The following is a 22,545-nucleotide window of genomic DNA, read 5'->3' as shown; positions in this document are numbered from 1 at the left end:
TTTTTTCTCATTTCTCACAATCAGAGAAAAACCTACCGCAATGACACAATTCATAACTATGTTGTGGAACTATTTCATTTGAATGTATTTTTCATTTCAGAGTTTACTGCATGTCATTTTGAATGCTGTTTTGTTAAATTGTGCGATATAATGTGGGGAAACCTAATTTTCTACACATTTCCTTTTTCTAATTTTGTTTAGTATGTATATATTTTCATTTTATGTTCATTTAAATGATAATAACCGGAGGACACTTCTTCCGGAACAGTGCGTCTTTAACTTTATTTCACTTTAACCGAGTGTGTGTGTGTGTGTGTGTGTGTGTGTGTGTGTGTGTGTGTGTGTGTGTGTGTGTGTGTGTGTGTGTGTGTGTGTCTGGTTGTGGGACTGCTTGTTTGTGCGGCAGGGAGATGTAGAGATTCTGCGCGCGGAGCCTCGTCGGCGGCGCATCATCTCCTTCTCCCCCGGCTGCAGCCACGGAACGGCGGCGGCGGCAGCGCGCCTGCGCAGTGCATCCAGGGGCTCGGCGGCGATCGGTGCTGAAGTGGGGCGGATGGCAGGAAAAACGGCGGCGATGGACATTACACCGCGGGATTCCCATCCGCGATGTCGCTAAACGAGCATCGGGACGTCGCGCGCACGTGCCCACCGGCCTAGGACACTGACAGCCCGACGCGAAGCGGTAAGACGCCGGTTGTTCGCTCCACTCGGGGGGCAGCTAGCAGCCGTTAGCCACGGCGCTAGCCGCCGTTCCGCTGCCGCCGCCTCCTCTACAAGATAGCGGATCTGTCGGCTAAAGCTAGCACACCAGAAAGTGGGTGGTGTTTGATTTGTGGGAGAAAAAAAAATGTCTGTGCGACAAGTCAGCATCGTGCAGTCATTCCTCTCACTCACACACTCACACACACACACACACACACACACACACACACACACACACACACACACACACACACACACACACACACACGCATACATACACACACACACACACACGCGCGTGCGCGCGCGCACTGCGGTGGTGACAGCTCGGGGAGGGGACCCCCGTCTTCCCCCGGCTGCTGCTGGACGAACCCTGCAAAAAAAAAAAAAAAAAAAAAGCAAAAGCAGCGCCCGGAGCCGCCAGCAGCGCAGCTACTGCACCGATCAGCCGGGACCTTTCTTCCTCGCAGGCCTCCAGATGCAACAGATCCACTGCTGCGACACCATAAACTGTCCTGTCAACTTTCACCCAGCCTCTCCCCTCCAGTGTCACGCACGCAGATCATGGAGGGAAGAGCGCGGCACGGCACGGCACGGCACGGCACGGCTCGCTGCGGCTTCCTCTGGGTGTGTTGAGTCAGACGAAGCCCAGGTTGTGTAGCAGCTCACATCCTGTAAGACTTCCTCATAAATCTCATTATGCCTGCACTCTGTCTCTCGTTGAGCTTCCACAGAATGCCAGCTGTCGCGCAAAACATTGATCTTATTTGCTTGCAGGGTGGAGATATTTATCTTGAAGATGTACACACACACACACACACACACACACTCACACAGGAACCATGAATCTCAGTCTCACGTGAAGGTTCAAGTATTTAAGGATGAAGTTTAGACCTGCAGTAGTCTCAACTGTACCAGGCTTTTTGTAATCCTCGCCGTTTATTTGAGGAACCAGATTGTGGAAGTTTTCTTCCTCAGATCAAACGCTGTCTAATCTCACGGCTACAATGCAAACATCTTCACATTTTCTGATTTCCTCTGACTAAGGTTGTTTTCTTTTTGTTTGAGTACTATACTGAGGTGGCATCAGATGGATTGTGGCGACACGTACGTCTCAGAATATCAGAAGAGCAGAAATAAGATATTATACAAATCTAACAGTCGTTACCTCTGCTCTAAATAAATGAGTTTGTACAGTAGTTGTTTGTAAAGGTTCCTTTCTCCGTTCTTGTGTTGCTCGGCTGCTCATCTCAACCTCTCAAGTTGCAACAGACGAGATAATTCACAGCATAAAGAGTCTCCAGTGTTGAGGTCAACATGTGAACGCTTCTGAGCTGCTGTTATGAGTAAACATGTTGTTGGAACACTAATTCCTGTACGAAGAGCATGCAGCATGAGGGCAGGCGAGGAGGCTCCGCCGCCTTCAGGCCTGCTTCAGGGACACAATCCAGAGTGCCCGCTTTCAGACTGGGATCCAGCGACGTGTTTGCAGAACCGATGATAAACCCCGTCCCCCACAAGACAAATCGTTCAAGTAATGCAATGAGGATGACGGCGGCATCAGTCATTTTGCTGCGTTTGGTTCATTATTTAGTGGATTACGTTGATCCTGAATGGCACTCTCATGAACAAGTCTTTTTCTTAGATGTTCCTACAAGTCAGTCAGAAGCCTTATTGGTTCTTTGATATTTCAGGAAGGTTTTCCAAAGTTTGAGAGTAGTATAAATGCAATTGATTCAATATAATGATCAGATATTGTTTTACAAGTGTAATACCTTCAGGTGAAAAAAGGTCCTCTTCCAAACTATATTGAAATAACTTTACATAACTAATAATTGTTTTACACTGTATAGTAAAACTCCAGAATCATCTTCTTCTTTTTTTTCCAGGACATGTAATAAAATTATTTTGAATATTTACCCATTGACCAAACGGAACTGTCGCTTGATTGACAACAAGTTAAGTTCTGATCAGTGCTGAGTTTGTCTTCTAGGTAGAAGCAGTTTTTATCTGAACATCAGAACTCGACGTCATCGCACCATTGACTCAGCTCCTTCTTAACCATGTGAAGACTCAAAACATTGCAGCAGGGAAACGCCCCACAAATCAAACGTTTTGCAAATCACCTTCGAGAAAAAACAATGAAAAGCCAACATTGGCTTATTTATTCATTTTTTTTAACCTAAAAATTTATTTTTCAATCTATCATAATCTTTTTGAAAATGTCCTACTATAGTCATTTAATTTATTAAATAGTCATATCAACTTAAAATGATTTTTTTCCCCAAAATTGTATTTTTTTAATTTCAAATGTTTGTTTTATTATAGGTTGATTACACATAAACAGATATTTGAAAATGTTTAAAAAAAAAAAAAAACAACATACAATGGTAAAGTGTTCCATAAAGCTCATAAAATCAACAGAAGCCGTGTCTTATTTGAATATATTGAAGGATCAGAAACAGACTCCATAGTGTCTGTGGGGTTTAGGTCAGGACAGTTGAATGGAGCTCAGTATTACCACAGTGAATAAACCCATTCTGAGTCCTTTTGGCATTTTGGAAAAGAACATCAGGATATCCATCAAGCTTGTGAGTAGAAAGAAACATATAGTTGTTGGTTGCACAAAGTGGACCAGCAGCAGCAGTTATCATTGGACCCCGAATTCTCATTTAAACCAACCTGGATTGGGAACGTCTAGACTCTATTTTCCAAAAGCTGTGAACTAGAATGCTGGATAGTTCAAATCTTCTCCAGGCTGCCATCTTTCCTGTTTCTTGATCACCTTCCTCATTAATGATCATTGGTGGCGAGAACCCAACCAAGTTTGTATCACAATTAATATCAATTTACTTCAAATACTTCAAATTTCTTAGTTGATGTTTCCAAACATGAGTATTATTTCAAAACAAGGTTTATTCTGATCTCTGATTTGGTGATATGCTCCATTTGGACTGGACTGGACTGGCTCCGCCCACACATGTCCATCTTGAGAAGAGGAGGAAGTACTTCCTCTCGTGGCGCCATGTGCCGGAGCAGAGCTGCCTAATTGTGGGAGGGTCAAAGGGAGGGCCTACCTTGATTGGGATTGGCTGAACCCCCGATGACACTATATAGGGTTTGATTTCTGATTGGCTCGTTGGAGCAACACATTTTTTAAAAATTTAAACAAGCCAGGGAGCGAGAGGACAGACTTTCTTCTCTTCTGGGACGTCCTTTCCAAATATATGGACGCATAATATTGTTGGAAAACCATTAGAAAATGCACCCCTTTAATATAACCACGTCACATAATTATGTCATGGAGTGGCTGTGGCTCTCAGTCGGAAGGTTGCAGGTGTCGGAGTGTCTTTGATCTAAATTGGAGGAACTGAGCGCCTTGCATGGTGGCCTCCTCCACTGGTGTGAATGTGCGTGTGAATGGGTGAATGTGATTATCAGTGGAAAGCGACACACGGGTGAAATCCATTTCTCATTCTCGAGCAAGGGGGACATTTACTGTATTTCTATACTGTTGGCTCTGCGTGTTTTCTCACCCTTTTCCTCATCGACGTGTTCCAGATGCTGCACTTCCTCTGCCTCCTGCACCGTCCACTCCATCAATGACCCTTTCACCGAGCTGCGAGGACGCCTAGGAGGCAACGGCGAGAGAAGGGAAGGAAACAAGTCGGAGGACGCGACCCCACCTCAGCCCTCGTGTCCCTTCACGTGCCGCTCGGTCAGGGATGGTAACACCAGTAACCTCTCTCTCCTGTGGTGATACGACGCTCCCGGCCTCACCCTCATCTCCAGCAGACCAAACAGCCGATCGGTTCGCCGGGCAGACTCTCGACACGTCACGCCAACAACCAGCCTGCTCTCCCCCAGCAACCTGTTACCTCACGCCATGACCGCTCCGTCTCACCTGTGTTTAGGAAATCACTAATTCATGGTAAGTTCCGGTGAACGGCATCGGGAGGCAAGCGGTCTGTGTGGGATGTTTCTCAGAAATGTGCAAAATTCCTCTTAATGTCAAACGGATGGCTGGAAAACAAAAGTCAGTAATGGTGACAGCAGCAGGATCTTTGAGACAGCCTTGTTTCACCATAGTGTCTGATCTTGTGTGATAATATTCTTCCCTCGAGAAACTTTGCTCCAACAAAACATGACTATTTTTACATCCCCGCTACACACTGATGGCACTAACTTTGAATTAAATAGCTGCTTTTCGGTTTTGAAATGGACACAAATCCAAATGACAATGTCTCTCGTCGCCTCATTAACGCAGACGCCACATTAAAACACGCTCTTCTTGCCAATTCCTGCGCCGCCACAGTCCTTCACGAAACAAGCTCACCTCCTCTTTTTAACTTATACTATTTTCAGCATATAAACACTCCGTCTCATGTTGCATAATGTGTAAAATATGATGCCTTACATCATTTGAATTCTTGTGGAAACCACCGCTGGAGACGCAGGTCTAGCAGCCCCTCTTTCATTTTGCTGTATTTGTATTTTAAGTCCACATTTGCATGTTGTCTTCGGCAGTGGAACAAAAAGCCGGATCCCCGCCGTCGTTTACATCTGGCGGACCGTTTTCACCACAGGTGCCGCCTTGTTCGCTGAATAAGTGACGGGCGCCTTGCCGGTCACATTTGCATCCCGGGCTGGTTGCTTTAGCTCCACCTGCCTTGTATAATCATTATCGTGGCGTATATCACATGTGTGCAGGCACAGCGGAGGGAAGCAGGCGATAGTTTGATCATTTTAAATGTTTGATGAGAGTTTGTTTTGGATCATGACTTTACAGGTAAGAGTTGTGTTTTGTGAGTCGGATAAGTTGCCTTTTTCTCTCTGTACGTCTCGATGTAAAGAAGTTTAAATGCCTCGACTGTTGAGTTGGATTCCCTGGTAAAAAAGACTTATTTCATATGTAGTGTCTTTGTTTTAGCGCATTTCCTGGTGTAGAGCTTATCTGTTACTGGCTTTGTGCTCGTGGCTTAATAATCTCACGAGAAACTCACTGAAAACTTGGTAAAGAGCATCACTTGATGGTACAGTATGGTCTTATATCAGGCAGTTTCTGAATTCCTAGAAAGTGCTAATTTTATTTCGACCCTCGAGGGTTTAAAGGCGCTCTGCTCGCCCATAAAGGCCGTTGTGCTGTAAAAGTGACTCCTCTGGTCTCACCCCTGCACTTTCGAGTGACAAAGGCACTTTCAACACAAAGCCACAGGAAACCTCAGGCAGTAGTGCGCCTTTGCTTCATTACAGAAGTACCAATGGAATGAGCCACGGATATAACTCTTACCTGTTCAGTGGGAGGTTTTGTTTGACATTACACAGTTTATAAAAAATGTATTACATTTTTTGGGGACTAGCTGATTGTGAAAACAAATATGGAACCACCTCAACAAGGTTTTCAGTTTTTAGCATTGACGTTATAGAAGCACACAGTGTGAAGTAAAAAAGGATTTCACTAAAACAGGATTTACCAATTCTACCTATCAAATGATCATTTCTGTCATTTCCCACCTGAACTACCACATAAAACTTAGTGAATTCCTTTTGAAAGATTGTAAAAGCGATTTCCTTTTACCATTTTTACACATTTTTGACTCAAAATAATTGCTGAAGCTGCTCCTGTGTGAATAACAAAGACTTTTTTTTTATTGGGAAAGGACAACATATATAAAGACTTGAACCCTTGGACATGTATGTGACGTCGAAGAGCTTTTCATTTGAAATGCTGGAGTTTTAGTTTGAAATCTTTCTTTCATTGCATTGTGATGGTCTGTTTACACGACAACGGTGCTTGGAGCCACTGATCGCACAACTTTTTGAAAAATCTCCATGTGCACCATGTCACGTTATACTTGTGGTCTGCAGTGGTGCAGTGGTTAGCCGCTCAGTGAAAATGCCCCCAGAGTCCCGTACTACGACGCTGGATTTTTCTCTTTATCGAGATAACTTCAAGGATTAACCCTGGGTTTTCCGTACCACGACGCTCGTTCACTTGTCACCGGGATAAATCACCCCGACAACTTACGCTGAATGTCTGACCTGCTCTGGAGCAGGTTCCGTTCTCGATAAACGGTCAGAGCTCCGCCTCCTGACCAATCCGATCTCTTGAGAAATGACCCGCCCTTTTTTAAATGATGGTGATTGGTGTGCGGGTTCGGCGCTGAGTGGAGAGGAGAAATTAATTTAGATATCTTTTTGACATAATAAGATAAATCCTGCTCACTGAGGCTTTCAAGGATGTTTTTGTTCTTAACTTGTTCCGAGTCTGTTTATCTCCACGAGGGCTGATCTGGAATGATGAGGTCAATGGTCACACCTGACACAACTGCAGAAATATGAATTTATAGAACGCAGAACTACTAATGCCGTCGCGTTGATGAATTAATATTCCAACACAAAACACAAGAGAAACTCAGCCGCAAAACAACTGAATGGAAAATATACACTAAAAGAAGATCAGTGAGGAAGTTCAGCCTGAAACGTTTCTGCTGTAATAAAGTGACACAGAGTGATCAGAGTGCCGTGCCGTCCGTTGATATTGTCCAATGAATTAATATTGTATAATCTCACAAAGTCACACATTAACAAATCAGGAATGTTCTGGCTTTGGCTCCAGCAGCAGTGTTGCTTTTAGCCTGGAGGATGTGTTTTTAATTCTTCATATTGTCAGAGAAGAACTGCTCCTTCACTAATCTGCAAACTGCTTGTGATTGGTCGGACGCTGCAAACCCCGCCCCTTTCATGTGAACGCACACACGTAGGTCTGGGTTGAACCAGCGGGTTGATAACCTCGCATCTGGATCAGTCAACCCAGGAAACAGAGAGAGATCCTGGCTATGTTGAACGTGGGTCGTAGTACAGGCCTCGGGTTTCAATCCTAATATAGGGGCTTTCTGTTTCAGGATAGGTGGTGTGAATGGTGACGTAGCGTGACCATCAGTTTGAATAAGTAACGTGTCTAATAGTTTCTATTATAATCAAACATCTGTAAAGGTTAGACTCAACCTGCCCTGGTAAAAACCCAAAGGAACGTCATGTTGGGATTGAAGGGTATGGTGATAGCCCGGATGGTTTGCACTGAAGGTGTATGAATTGCTGTGTTTACCTCTGTTGTGGGTTGTGGGTCGTGTCGAGTCTGTTTGCATGCATTGAAATTCATGTGTAGTATCTGTCAAAGCCGAGCAAAGCCTGGACTAATGCCAGAAAACCCTCGTACCGTAGAAGGAAGGGAATCCTCTCTGTCCTGCCTGACTTCTCTCTCTTACACACACACACACACACACACACACACTCACACACTTTCTTAGATTTTTTTTATTTTTTTCTCGTGGCTCTAATATAATTTACTGCTGTAGAGCAAAAAGTAAAAAAAAAAAAAAAAAGACCAAGCACCAAATTTTGAAACTGTCATTTCTGATCAGTGGTTCTACATTTGAAAAGTGTTTAACTGTGTTTTGTCTTTTGCACGAAGCCCCGAAGTGTGAGTGGAGTGGAGATGAGAAAAAGGCAGGCGGCGCACATCGAGGCCCCCCCCCAGGCCCCTGGACAGCCCCGACCCAACACCTGCTGCCTGTGCTGGTGCGGCTGCTGCAAGTGTCTCTGGTACTGTACACGCTCGCTTTGTCTTTTACTCTCAGTCCTTCACGTGAAGCTAAAGCTTTTACTTTGCATCATTGACGAGTGAGCTGCCACATGGGTGTGCTGCTCAGTAGAGAGGATGACACACGCAAGCTTGAGCAAAGCAAGTCCCAATTGGTTTTTTCACCAGTCACGTGACTCGTAATGGCAAAATCCTGAAATGTCTGATGTTCAATTGTTGTTGAGTTCGCGAAACTCCTGAGTAATTATTGACTTGACACCCAAACCCAAACCAGGACCAGTGAATCCACAAAGTTCGACTTATTTATGCAACGTTCTTCAAGAAAAAACGGAAGACTTTGGTTGCATTTCGGGTGTCCGTCTCCACGACAACGGCGCTCAGAGCCACTGAACAATGCTGCTACTCATGGCACCACAGCCGCAGTAAACACGGCCACTGCACACGCGCGAGTGGATGGACAATAACAACAATGGCGGCTTCCAGAGCGTCGTGACTCCCAGTCCATAGTCTCCTGGGACTGGATAGTTTAGTGGTTGACTGTCACGGTAATGGCAATCCAACTTCCTCCTCTGTCAATACGGATGTTCTTGTGCTCGTTATAGTTAGTTTATAGCGTATTGTTCTCCGAACCCATGTGTGTGTGATTTCATTAGAACAGCAACAACGAGAAACACTAACAATGGCGAGTACACAGACCTCTGCATGGACAGACTACAGAGTTGAAGCATTTTCGAAAAGTTCCACCTTTGGAGCAATCTTCAAAAAGGCTGTGAGCACCGTTGTCGTGGAAACAGACACCTAAAAACGCAACATAAATTTTGTGTTTTCGCTTCAAAACGTCAAGTAAACGGGGCCTTAAACTGTGGTGCATTACCGGCAGTTCATTGAGTGCTCTCCATCATGGTACTTTTAAAATAAGTACTATTTGCAAAATAGTGGAGTTTTTTGTCATGATAAAAACAAACTGTGTGTGAATTGTACGACAGTATTCTGGTATGGTAACTTTCATCTAAAATATAGATTTCAAGCTGAGTGGTTCATATCTATAGTTATTAAAATAGTCCGAGATGTCGATATGAAACGGTTGCTCCACCACGGTGCCCCTGAGCAAGGCACCGGAGCTGGTTCTTGGCTCCTGAAGCTGGCCTCACTGCAGCTCCCCTCTCGCAGTGAATGAAACATTGTTTTCAGGCAGTGAATGGTGAATGTGCTGCTTCTTTCACACCACTTCATCTGAAGTGGTGGCAGCTTGTAGACTGTGACTCCGCTGTGTGTTTCTCAGGCCGATCCCGGTGTCGGATCTCCAGAACCGGCCTGGAAAACTGTGTCTTCATTACCTTGCGTGCGTTTGTTTATTTTAAGGCAGGCAAAGATTGCTTTTTTTCTTCTTTTTTTTTCTTTCAAGCTTTCTGCAGCACAGCAGAGATCTTTGTGTGAGGAAACATGTGAATTACTTTCAGTGTCACTTCATGTCTCGTTAAGTAGAGATGAGAGTAAATCATAAGGGAGTCTTTTTTTTTTTTTTTTTTTTGGATTAAGTTTTACAGATGAGGTCTTTATGTAATAATGTTCATCAGCCATTTACAGTTCCTTCTCTACATTCTGACCCCCTCCAGCCCCACACCCTCTAATCCCTCCTCACCCGCCCATTACACAAGGCCCTTATCTGACTGGGGTGCCTTCTATTTCCATCCACGCATCACATGCAAAACAGCTGTGAAGAACAGTATATTTAGCTGTATTGTGAGGGCGCCGGGGGGCTGCGGCCAGCTTAGCCCATTACTGCAGCACAAAAGGGACTTTGACAAGAGACGGAGAGAGGAAGGAAAGATCCTCCATGGTGGGACCGAAATAGACGGCGCAATGTGTGTGTCGCTTTGTGGACTCAGTAAGTGTGACTGAGCTACGGTTAGCCTCTTGAGTCTACCCTGCGTGCGTGCGTGCGTGCGTGCGTGCGTGCGTGCGTGCGTGCGTGCGTGCGTGCGTGCGTGCGTGCGTGCGTGCGTGCGTGCGTGCGTGCGTGCGTGCGTGCGTGCGTGCGTGCGTGCGTGTGTGTGTGTGTGTTTTTACTTGTGGTTTTCATTTTACATCCCTGCTGAAAGAAACTAAGTCTAATGGAGGCAACAGTCTTTTCTATACTATCTTCATCTACTGTAAAGCACCGTAAAGAATAACAAATGATAACAAAATTCTGCCAAATGCCACCAACTAATGAATGAATGTTACAAAAAGTGTCAAATCATGACTAACATTACATAAAGTTACAATAAATAAACCAAAAAAGCTAATGTTACTGAGAAAGTAGCTTTTTTTTTAAACCAAAAAAAAACACAAAAAGCAAGCAACAGTTAGAAAAAAATCACCAAATATTATCCCAAAAATAAGCAAATGTTACTGCAAAAAAAAAAAAAAAAAAGCATTAGCCAAAAAAAGCCCCCTCAAATACGCTGTATTTTTCCATAAGAATTCCAAACAAGATGAAATTGAACCAACAAAGCAAGCAAAAGCTACAAAACCTATTATTCCAAAACAATAACCACATTTTACCAGAAAGAAAATGCAAAAAAGGTCAGAATTTTCTTTATGTGACCAAAAATAAACAAAAAAGCAATCGATGTGTTATAAAAAAGTACATTTCACCCCCATGAAAATGCTCCTGACATACTGCAAATATTACAAAAAAAGTAAACAATCATTTACCAGAAATGACCAAATATTACAAAGAGCTCTGAAAAAGTTCCCTTGAATGACTTTGTTGTTTTTGCCACTATATAAATTAAGTTGAATTGAATTGAATTGAAAAATAGCAAATGTCACCAAAAAAGTAACTAAATATTAAGTATTAAAGTAATAATACCAAAATACCATAACCAGGAACTGGCACAAAGTGGAAACAGCAAGCATGGAGCAATGATTCAAACTCAAGGATATACTCAATAGAAAAGATGACTCATTACTTAAAACTCAAGGGACAAACATTTGAGAGAAACTGGAAGAAATGGAACACCTGCAAGGAACGTGACACCAACAACTAAATGGACTAATCTGACTGACTGGAGATGCTCCATTGTATTTCTGTTTAGCACGGTTTGTGATTGTTATTGTTTAAAAAAATGAAAAGAAAAAAAGTGAAGAAAAAAAATAATACCAAAATAACGAAATGTGATCAAAGAAATAACAAACTTTTACCACAAAATTATTCAATTTTGCCAAAAACAGTAACGAATCATGACGCCCCCAAAAAACCGGTATACTATATATGAATCCTATTCAGCATCTCAGGGGACTGAATCTGATCCCAGGTGATTATTGGTCGAGTCTCTCACAGGGAAAAAACACAAACACACACACACACACACAGGTTCAAACCTGTTGGCAATTTAAAGTCATCAATTAACCTCAAACCCATGTCTGCGGGAGGAAACCGGGGTAACCAGAGGACACACACACACACACACACACACACACACACACACACACACACACACACACACACACACACACACACACACACACACACACACACACACACACACACACACACACTAAGGGATGCAAACTCCATACAGAGCGGCCTGGCCCAGACCCGTAACCTCGATCTCGTCGTCGTGAGGCCATGACGCCAAATACTTTCCATGTGTGGGATGAAAAAATTCAAATTTTACATAAAAGGTAACCAATAAATAAATAACCCAAAATATAGTATATGTATGTTACAGAAAACAAAACGGCAGCAGACTAAAACACATTTACACTTCGGCCTTTAAACATACTGTAAATACATACAATTAGAAATAGAAGGTCTGATAGTGTTCGGTTTAAAGGAGAAAATATCTAAAGGTATAAATGCTTCAGATTTCATTATATTAAAGAGTAATTTATAAAAAAAAAAAAGACAGAAAACAATAAGTTATTACTAAAACAGGAAAAAAAAATGTTTGTAACATTTGTAAAAATGTCTTTCTGTCCCTTGTTGTGATCAATGTCATGAGGAATGACTACATATCCAGTATATATAGCCTTTATCTGTCCTCCTCTACTCTTCTACCGTCACACTTGATATTTGGTTTGTGCAGCTCTGCTTGAGAAGGCTCGGACTGGGATGGGATGAACTGTTCATCAACTCTCTGACAGTCACTGGCTCTCGCTGTCAGATGAGATATGAATGATTGAAGGTCCTGGCAGCCGTTTATTTGCCCGTCCAGCTCTGCCGGTGATCCGCTCATGATGCCGAGGACGAAGAAGCAGCTCCGGGGTGTTAACAGGCTGCTGGTGTTCCGGCTGCTGTGAAAGGAAACAACAAGGAAACAAATCCAGCTGATTGATCAGTTAATTCAACTTTAACGGCTGGATGGACGAGACTCTGCAGAATTGTCAATGATATACATTGAGTGAGTTTTCAGCCCCTTTCTTCCAAGACAACTTGGGAAAATCTGAGGGCCAATATCATGCGGAAAGTATGAGCCCTAACACAGAACCCTGTGGGACTCCGTGGTTAGCTGTCGCTTCAGCTGAAGAGTCACATTATCAGCGTAAAGCTTTATTTCTCTTCTTTCTGGTGGCTTTTACTTGATATCATCGGTTATGGTTGAGTATTTGTTTATCAGCTCTGTTACTGATCGCTTTGGTCATTTTCTACACTGTTATTGGACACAATCTATTATTTCTATGAATTTCCCAGGATTGCTTCACATCCCATAAGACATGTGTCCGTCCACTGGTTTGCTTTGCCCGATGCACCCGACCAAACCTGTTCTTTTGCCTACTTAAGGGTATATGTGTTCCTTTGGCCAGCCTTGTAATCATTTCTTGTCGTTGCAGGAATGAAGACAGGATGGAGAGGAGTGAACGACAGACCTGCACCAAGCTGGACAGTATTGAAGCTGCTGAAGAACAGTAAGTCCCAGCTCCTCCACTCATCCCTGGTTCTGTCTTGTGTGAATCTGTGCGTTCCACTCCCGCGTCTCCGTCCCGCTGCAGACACCCCAGTCTGGACGAGGCGCTGTCCTGGGCGCGGAGTTTTGAGATGATGCTGCGCTCGCTGGAGGGTCGGGAGATCTTCCGGGAGTTCCTGCGGTCCGAGTACAGCGAGGACAACCTGCTGTTCTGGCTGGCCTGCGAAGAGATGAAGAAAGAGACCAGCCCGCCGGTGGTAGACGAGAAGGCCAGGATCATATACGAAGATTACGTGTCCATATTATCACCCAAAGAAGTGAGTGACTGCAGCAAGGTCACATGACCCCATTAGTCCAGACCAGTGGGGTCATGTGATCACCTGATTAACTCTCAGAGTATGACACTTTGTAGTTCCTTGTGCAACTCGTCAAAACCAGTTTTCTTTTTTTTTTTCTCTCTCTTTTTTTTTTTTTAAATAGCACTGCTTTCCACACTTGTATTAAGAAAGATTTGGCCAGATATTTTCTTCACATATTTGCATCATTCTTGCATTTTCGTTTCAGAAAAGTCTCATGTTTGCACGGCAACGTTTTGAAATGAACGTACGGTTACACGAAACGTCTTGTTTTCATGCTGGGACAGTTGTTATTAGACTTTGTCTCCATGGAAACCGGGAAAGCGCTGCGACTGTGCTTGCGCGCCACGGGGTTATTAAAAGTTGTTCTGCACGTGTGAGTAGATGGACAATAACACCAATGGCCGCCTCATGATCATAACGTTTTGAAACAACCAACAGTGGCCCCTTGTGGATTGACATGCGATCTACATTGTATTCAGCGTTTCTGCCGTTTCCGGGGAAACGGGCCATGGTTTCCCAAACTTTTGGTGCCGAAAAGCTTTAAAAAAAAATAAAATAAATTTCTGAATCGTGTAAACGAGGCCTCAGATTCCACACAGAAATGACAAACGGTTCACAGGAATAACGTTCTGTCACATCTTGTCTTTCTATCTCAGGGCAGCGGGCAGATCAGGTAGTTTGATCAGGACAGCCGTGATAGAAGCGTTTTGTTCTTGTGACCTCAGGTGAGTCTGGACTCCAGGGTCAGAGAAGGAATCAACCTGAGCCTGGCGGAGCCGAGCAACCTGATGTACGAGGAGGCCCAGCTCCAGATCTACACCCTGATGCACCGCGACTCCTACCCCCGGTTCCTCAACTCCTCCGTTTACAGAGATCTCCTGGCCAGCAGGAGGCGCACCTGCCTCGACACCTAGACCCCTCCACAGCGCGTCGCCGCCGCCATCGGATGCCAACAAGACTACTACTTAAACGTCAAATACTACTATGGTACCAGAAGCTGGGTTTGGAAAAAAAATCTCTCCCTCTGTTTCGATTGAACAGACTGAATGACATCCATGATAGCTGGTTGTTTTCTTTTTTTTCTTTTTTTATTTATATTTTTTTAAGCAATTTGTATCCAGTTCTCCACTGGAGCCAGGTCAGCCTTTGCTGGTTGATTATTGGTCAGTTTGAGACCATTAACGCTGGCCAGTGATTGTTTTGATAGCAAATTGTGCTGTATGTGCGGTTGACCGGCCGGCCCATGTCATTAGCTATCAGTGGAACCTGATGACCAGCTGTTTGGGTAACTGTGGACAAAAAGCTCCTCAGGCGGTGTGGACAGGAAGCGAGAGACACAAGAAGGACAAGCCTACTGTTCCTGTACTGTAATATTTAGACCTCATGCTTTTTTTCTTGCTTTTTTTTTACCTTTTATTTTTTTTATTTTTTTTATTCCCTGTCCTTATTCATTCCTTAATTTTTATCCCATTCCTCAGATTTTGTCCAAACATGACACTTAGTTGTTGTTGGTGGGAGTTGAAGCTCTCTCTCTCTCTCTCTCTCTCTCTCTCTCTCTCTCTCTCTCTCTCTCTCTCTCTCTCTCTCTCTCTCTCTCTCTCTCTCTCTCTCTCTCTCTCTCACTCTCTCTCTCCAGTAGCTTGACAATTATAAGCCGCGGACTGCAACCGTTTAGTTTTTTTTTGTTTGTATTTTTGACTATGGAGAAGGATTAAGGCAGGGGGAGCTGTCTCTCTTTGTGGCTGTGAAGCGAGAAAAAAAAAGAAGAAGAAAGTTGACTTCTGCCAATTTTAAGCTTAGTGCAGTTTTTTTATTGACTGTGGCAGAAGCAGCAGCAGCAGCCATCCCTCCATCCCTCCATCTTACCTGTCCGTCCATCCGTACGTCCTTCTGAGCACTTTCCTTCTTTGGAGTTCTTTAACTGGGAGAAGTAAGGGCTACAATTGTGGTTGGGCAGCTACATCTATTGTTACTCATGAACTTTAAACAAAAAACAGAATAATCTCTTGGCTGAGATAAATCACAATGCCTTTACGTGTGAGAAAAGGCAGCACAAGTGCTGCTGGAGCTTTGTTTAGTTTTTTTTCTGGAAAGCAACCACAGTTTGTCCAACAATCCCTACCTCCCATCTTCTCCTCCTCCTCCTCTTCCTCCCTCCAGTGCAAATCTTCACAGCCTGACAAGCACAGGTGACCAGTGTGGTTGGGAAATCGCACCACTGGAGAAAATAAGAAAGAAACTCCAAATAGTCATCTACATTTTGAAGTGTTTTATTTTGCAGAGAAGGAGGGCAGTAGCAGAGAGATGACAGGCTCTGATCTGGTCCGCGGGCCTACTGAGCCCCGGAACGTCGTCTGTCAGGCTTCAGCTTTAGATGCTGTAGATAACCCGGCGGCCCTCGTGGCTGGACGTCCAATAATCAGCAGATATGTGCCAAACGTGGTGCCAGAGATATTTCACGCCGGCCGCGGGGTCTCGGTCATTCCTCAAGTCGGCCGCCGCCCACTCGAGTCGCGCTCTCTCCACTGGAGCTGGTGAGGAGGGTTGGTGTTAAAGCAACGTGCTGTCACGCTACAAAACTAGCCTCTTTCAACGAAGCCAACGGGGTTGTCAGCATGTTAGTCCCATGTTCCCACTGCCAGCCCTCACACACTCCGGTTTCTAATCTGACTCTGACCGCATGCCGCGATACCGACTGTTTGGACACAGTCATTGAGAAAAAAAAAAGAAGAAGAAGATGATTCAGGAGGTCTTGCCAAATGTCCAATTAACATTTTTAATCAATTAAAAAAAAAAAAAAGTACTTTTCTTTTTTAAAATGATGTGAATATTTTGTTCCTGGCCTGTGGATAGAAAGTGCATGAGAGCGGAATGTGCTTTTTCTTTTTTCTTTTTTTTTAAATTAACTGAGCCTCAGTTTATTCATCAAGCCACTTGATGGATGGCTGACCTCCTGGTTGGTTGGCTGGCTGGCTGGCTGGCGGGCGGGCGGGCGGGCGCAGTCTTAAAAAAAAAAGTGTCAATGAAACAGTGCCACTCCTCGTCCGGGTCGCCGCCTGCTTCAGCGGCCTGGAGCTCACGTGCCAAGCTTCGCTCTCCACTCATTTTCAAAGGGCGTGTCGACGTCTCGCCGACTGTCGAAGTGCAATTGGATGCAGTTTGCGATGATGAGAATGGATTTGAGGCCGCGTCTCACTATGTTAGATTGGCTTTGAACACTTGACAGAGAATTTTAAAAAACAGACAAACAGCTTTCAGACAGATGTGGAGCCATTTCACTGTCAGGTTATTGAGAAAGTTGTTTTGTTTAAAAAAAGAGACTGAAACGTGACATTTTATCTTTTATTCCTTCTTCAGACTTGCAGAGTGACGAACGCCAACGAGATAAAAGTGCCAGCTCAGTTCAAACCGATCACCCACACACACACACACACACACACACACACACACACACACACACACACACACACACACACACACACACACACACTCACACACAGTTTGAGCAATGTTTGTTAGGGAACTATTTAACCTTTGGCAATACAGTACTCAACATGCAGACTCCATTAATCTCCATAAGGGCTTCTGACCGATGTTGCTTGGCTGCTTGACTGACGAGCTGTGCATGCATGCGCCCAGTCGAGAACAGGAGGAGAGGACGACAGAATAACCAGACCCTCACACCGTCTCCGAGCATTTCAGACGTTTTTTGCATTTTGAGCAACTCTTGAGACTTTTTTCTCCCTTCGGCTCAGCGGAGAATCGCTCGCGACGCTTTCGAGTCTGCGCAGTAAACGGCGACGTTTTCTCGAGTCGGTCTAGTAATTACCACAAGAATGTTTCACCAAGAACCAGATGTTAAAAGAATAAATAAACGGTGCAATCAAACCAAGTTTACATTTATAAATCGTGAGATGTGTGTACCTTATCGGGGTTCGACGCCGCGTCGAGTCGCGAGTCTTTTGAGTTTTAAGGGCGGGAGCGTTTCTTTTACGGGGCGGACGGACGCGGCGGGCTTCCCGCTCGCGTCCTTCCTCCCCCCACTCTTAATTTATTGTGACTTTTACACAGTGGGGAGAAGTACACGGTTGTTTATTTTTAATCACTTTTACAGGCAATGATGATGATGTGAAGTGATGTAGTGTCATCGCCGCCTTTAGATTCTCTGTCTTTTACGATTTCGATGGATTCCAAGTGAGTGGGTCTCTGCTTTTACTGACTGCAAAAAAAAAAAAAGTATGAACTAATTGTTGAGAGCTGAAGTGTCCTGACGCGGTGGAGGAGGTTTGCGAAGCTTTGGCCTTACTGACACGTTTTCTTTTTTTTTATTTCTTTTTTTATTTTTGTTCCCTTTGTATTAAAAACAAAAAAAAAGAAAAGACAAACGTCTCTGTAGGCTTTTCACTACCTCTCATGTCGGTTAATTTATTTCACATCTAGTTGTCAATGTACGAGTTGTTTTTAGATCTACTTGAAGCCTAACACTGTAAACAAAAATGTGCACAGAAAATGTATACGAGAGGGGGTTAAAGAAGGCTCGGCCTAGTCGACATTATATATATATGATTATATCTATATCTATATATATATACTGTTTGTATGTTTGTTTTTAAATTGTGTTGAGCTGAACTAGATTTTGCATCTCTATACCGATTTCAGGAATCCACTGTCTAAAGGGCTAATCCCATTTTTGCCTATGCAAATCTGTTACTGTGGCTGAGTTTGGAAAGGGCGAGCTCCTTTCACCTGTTTTAGATGGACCATGGTTTACATTGCCCTTTGCTGATGTTCTTCAATCTTATTCAGCAAAAATGTATGCTTATATATATATATTTTTTTTTTTTCATTTCTCTATGATTAGATAAATATGATCTATATATATCTATATATATAGATATACACACAGAGAAAATAGTATATGCCTTCGTGATGATATATATATATATATATATATATATTAAAAAGAAGAAGAAACCTTGCTGAAAACAAATAAATGTGTTGTATGACATTATGTGGCTGTGTGCTGGAATTTTGGTAAAGATAGACTGCGAATCACTGACTGTCGAGAAAATGTAATTATTAAAAAAAAAAAAAGGAACTTCCTGTGAGGCTTCCAGCCTGTGGGGGCAAATCCTGTATTGAGGCCACCCAGGACTTGCCCCTGTGTCAGTCCTCCTTGTTTCTTTTGTTTGTTGCCACAGTGAGGGAGCTCGCTGTGAGCTGGGGGGGACGAGACATTGTGGAAGTAGCACAAGTGGTGGTCCCACCGAAACCTGGCGTGATGATCAGCTCAACTTGTCCTTGTCAGACTGTCGTTTCTTCATTTTAACGTCCCACTCGAAGGGCTGAGTTGAAGCTGGGAACCCCCCCCCCCCCCCCCCCCCAAAAAAAACAACAACACCTGAGTCAAAAATCTGCCTTTGAGGTGAATCTATTACCACAATGAAGAAAATCAATAAAAACAAATTTGTCATGAGATCATTTCCATGTTATCCAGGTTTACGTGGTTCGGTGTACCGCGGTGTGGATTCGTACCGAGCTGAAGCGATGGCGGCGGCGGCTTATTTTTCTATCCGTGTTTGTTGTTTTTTGTTTTTGTAGCTACATCCAGTCAGACTATCACTGTGTTATGATGCAGTAGCGTTGACGTGAAGCAGAAGTTGGGAAAAAAAAATATATAAGTCTCCACCAGGACCGCTGACTCAGTTCCCTTGAGCCACTTTCAGCACAGGGCTGAGGCTTTTGATTTCAAGGTCTAATAAAGAGATTGTTGTATAGATTTTATTATTGGGAGGGAGGGGGGGTAAAGAAAGTCGGGTTTATCTCCTCTTGTTGGTTTCTGCGTGTTTCCCTCAGTTGGATTCGGTGCCTCTTTTATGCGTCACAACACACCTCAAGATCTCTTTCTCTTGTTCTGTCTCGCCCTCCCGAGCGGCGGCGGCCCTTTGACAGCAAAAATCGCAGTTTCCCATGTTGATTATCATCCCTCCTAAATGAACAGATACCTTCACATCCTCTCTTTCGTGCCTCCCCTCTCCCCCTCCCCCCCGGAGGCGTTTGTGCTACTTTGGGAACGAGACGCGTGTTTGTGCAGGAAGGTGGTTTTTAAAACAGTTTTAGGCAATCACTTTTCTCTTTATTGATTTCGATGCCTAAGCCTCCTGGTTTCTGTCATGCCTTTGTAGATAGAACGCGGTCATAAATGAACTGCGGGAGAAAATTAAAAAAAAAAAAAAGGATTTTACAGTCACTTTAGACGATTAAAAGACAAGTGACACTTTTTCTATTCAGCATGCTTTGTGCTAAATAAATGAAATAATTCAGTTATTTGCTATAAACGATACTGTATGAGTATGTATTCAAGTACTGCAGTATGCAGACAATTAAAAAAATATGAGAAACTCTTTTGAGGGGTTCATATTTTTCTTCTAGTATGTTTGACTAATATCGATGGTTATGGGTACTTAATTCTTGTCTCTCGAGTGTCTCATGAATCGCCAGAATGACTAAATGACCCTCTTTGTATTAACAAATATAGACTATGGTTGGTTATTTCAACGTGCATGATTTGCAGAGACATTTTACCAGAACAGTGCTTTTTAAAGGAAGGCTTGGGGTCAATCGAGCTCACCGTTTTCTTTTGGTTTGGGGTTTATTTTCCCCACCGGTTACTTGACAACTTTTGACCAAACGTGGATCATTTTTTGGTCACTATGGAAACGCGTTCGCCGCGCAGACGCGACCTCCAACCTTCAGATTTCTTAACGCAGAGATTGCGAAAATGACCATTGAGCTTTAAAAGCGTAGCCAGTCCGAGGAGCGCTGAGTTCCTGTTTTCTGGGATTGTGGCAGCCCAAAGTGTGCGATTGGTTTTCATCCCGATTTCGAGTTTTATCAGAGATGAAATGAACCGTCAGACCTGAACTGTAGCATTAACAAGACGTTTTGATCTTTTTGTTTTGTTTTGTTTTGTTTTATTATAGAAACACTCGTGTCACCCTCACCTGTCATCTCACACCGAGGAATCTGTACTACAAGGCAGGGCGAGAACAAAGTTCTACTCACTTGTTCCGTGTCATTACTGGCAATGTCGGTGCAACACAAATATCAATGTTTGATTTTTTTTGCACCTTCAAACAATGTGGACAATTTGAGCTTAGAGAAATTTTCAGGAACTTGCTTTTTTTTTTTTTTTTTTTAAATAGATTTAAAAGAATATGAAAGGAGCGAAATCAAGATGGTCAGTGCAAAACAAGAAAACAAAAATGTGCCAAATTCACAATCGACTGATTGTTTCAGATCTCTTGTTCCCGATGAGACTCGTTTTGTTATCCGTCTTCTTCACGTTGCTGTCGTGGTTTTTTTTTTTTTCTTCCTTTCATCTCTGCATCATCCTCACGTAATCTACTTCTCAAAAAAAAACGACGACAACCCAGCAGATCTCTCAACAATTTAGCAGCGAGAATTTGTGTGGATTACAGGAAAATACATTTCCGCCACTTGGTGGTTCATTTCTGTCTGTTTCTTTTAATTCCATTTTGTTTCTGTGACGCAGCAATCGTCAGCTTTTTGAACTTCTCTGGAGTTAGCGTCACGGGTCGTGGTACATTTCGATCTACAGTTCTGTCTCTGTCTTTGTTTACACGACGACATCTTGCATTAAAAGAAAACTCCGATCTATGGTGACTGCCCTTGAATATCTGTAATTTAAATAGTGCTGCTAGAGAAAGAAACCTAAATGTAACAAGTTACAATAAATACTTAATAGATTTTTGCCAAACGTGTTGGTGTCTTTCTTTGGCCCGTGGAATACTTTATGTGCTTTAAAGCCACGATGTGTAAAAAGTCGTGCTTTTGCTGTCCACCGGGTGGCAGTGTTGAGTCACAGAGTTTGGTAGTTTTAGGGGTCGCGAATTCCTGCTTATCTGCTTACCTGGCTCTAAATACGTGGATAAAGACGTCAGTAGGTGAGTAATTTGTCGAGATTGCAAACGTGTATGTGCTGTTATTTGTTTTTAAGGCTCAGTTTTACTGCTGTGAAGCTTTACTTCTCATACGCCAGGGGAAGTATTAGTATGCAGAATGTCAGTATTTACTTTATTTAGTAGCACATTGAACTTCAATAACAACAAGTAGCATTTATTTAGTCTGAAAGCATGTGTCTCTTTCCTGGTTGCTAAAACTTTACTGCAAAAAAACAGGAGCGTAATATACAATATAAACACTACATTTGAGAAGAAAAGTACCTAAAACCATCTGTCCATGCAGCAGGGAAATTTTACTTCATAAGAAATTGAATTTAGTTTTAAAATCTATATTTAAGATTATACTGTAAAATCAAGGACTAAAATAAGTTTTTTTAAAAAAAGGTGGTTTTTTTGGGGTTTTTTTTAAGTAAAATGTCTAGAAATAAGATTTTAAATAATGGCAAGTGCCAAATAATTTGCAGTGTTGGATTTGATTCCTCAGTGCACATGGAGTCAATTTATAAGGGACGATCTCAGCGGACGAGTCTTCCCGTCTCAGGGTGTTTATAGCACAGAGACAAACAGACGCACATCTCTGGACTTGAAGGAATAGTGAGAACATGCAAACTGTACAAGGAACTTAACCTGGGATATAAACCACTTCTTCCCAAAGGAATAAGTTCAGCTCTCTTTATAAAGCACCGCACTGTGCAAACTGGAGGAAGACCTGCCGAACTGTGCATCTTAACCAACTTCTAACCAAATCAAGTTCAACACGCTGCAGTTGGTTTGAACAGTCTCGAGTCTGGAAGCCTGCAGGAAAATTCATTACATTCTGTACTTTAAGCAATTCATTACACTTGTTTTAAACGCAGTAAAGTCATCCTCCAGAGACTGAAAACTAAACCTCACAGCACAATGAGAGATTACTTTAACTGAAATCTTTTTATTTACAATCTTCTAAACTGGATAAACCCAAGAATAAGAAGTATGTTGTTGTCAAGACGTCGCCGAGTTTA

General features: G+C 43.1%; 1 protein-coding gene across 1 annotated transcript; it reads left to right on the top strand.

Annotated features, from left to right (window-relative positions):
- The first annotated feature begins 506 nt into the window (after positions 1-506).
- Positions 507-16,276, top strand: rgs17 (regulator of G protein signaling 17). The gene is made up of 6 exons (XM_080482146.1): positions 507-682; positions 4,264-4,633; positions 8,177-8,307; positions 13,127-13,201; positions 13,286-13,517; positions 14,285-16,276. Exons 2-6 carry the CDS (start codon positions 4,631-4,633, stop codon positions 14,471-14,473), a joined length of 630 nt encoding a protein of 209 aa, XP_080338272.1. The 5' UTR covers positions 507-682; positions 4,264-4,630; the 3' UTR covers positions 14,474-16,276.
- Positions 16,277-22,545: the final 6,269 nt, after the last annotated feature.

Source organism: Lipophrys pholis, assembly GCF_963383615.2.
Source record: "Lipophrys pholis genome assembly, chromosome: 15".
NCBI classification, from domain to species: domain Eukaryota; kingdom Metazoa; phylum Chordata; class Actinopteri; order Blenniiformes; family Blenniidae; genus Lipophrys; species Lipophrys pholis.
This window is presented reverse-complemented; position numbering and strand designations above follow the sequence as displayed.

Coding starts and splice junctions, on each gene's coding strand:
- rgs17 (XM_080482146.1), top strand. Junction 8,308..13,126: donor GGCTGCTGCAAGTGTCTCTG/GTACTGTACACG, acceptor TTGTCGTTGCAG/GAATGAAGACAGGATGGAGA. Junction 13,518..14,284: donor CCATATTATCACCCAAAGAA/GTGAGTGACTGC, acceptor TTGTGACCTCAG/GTGAGTCTGGACTCCAGGGT.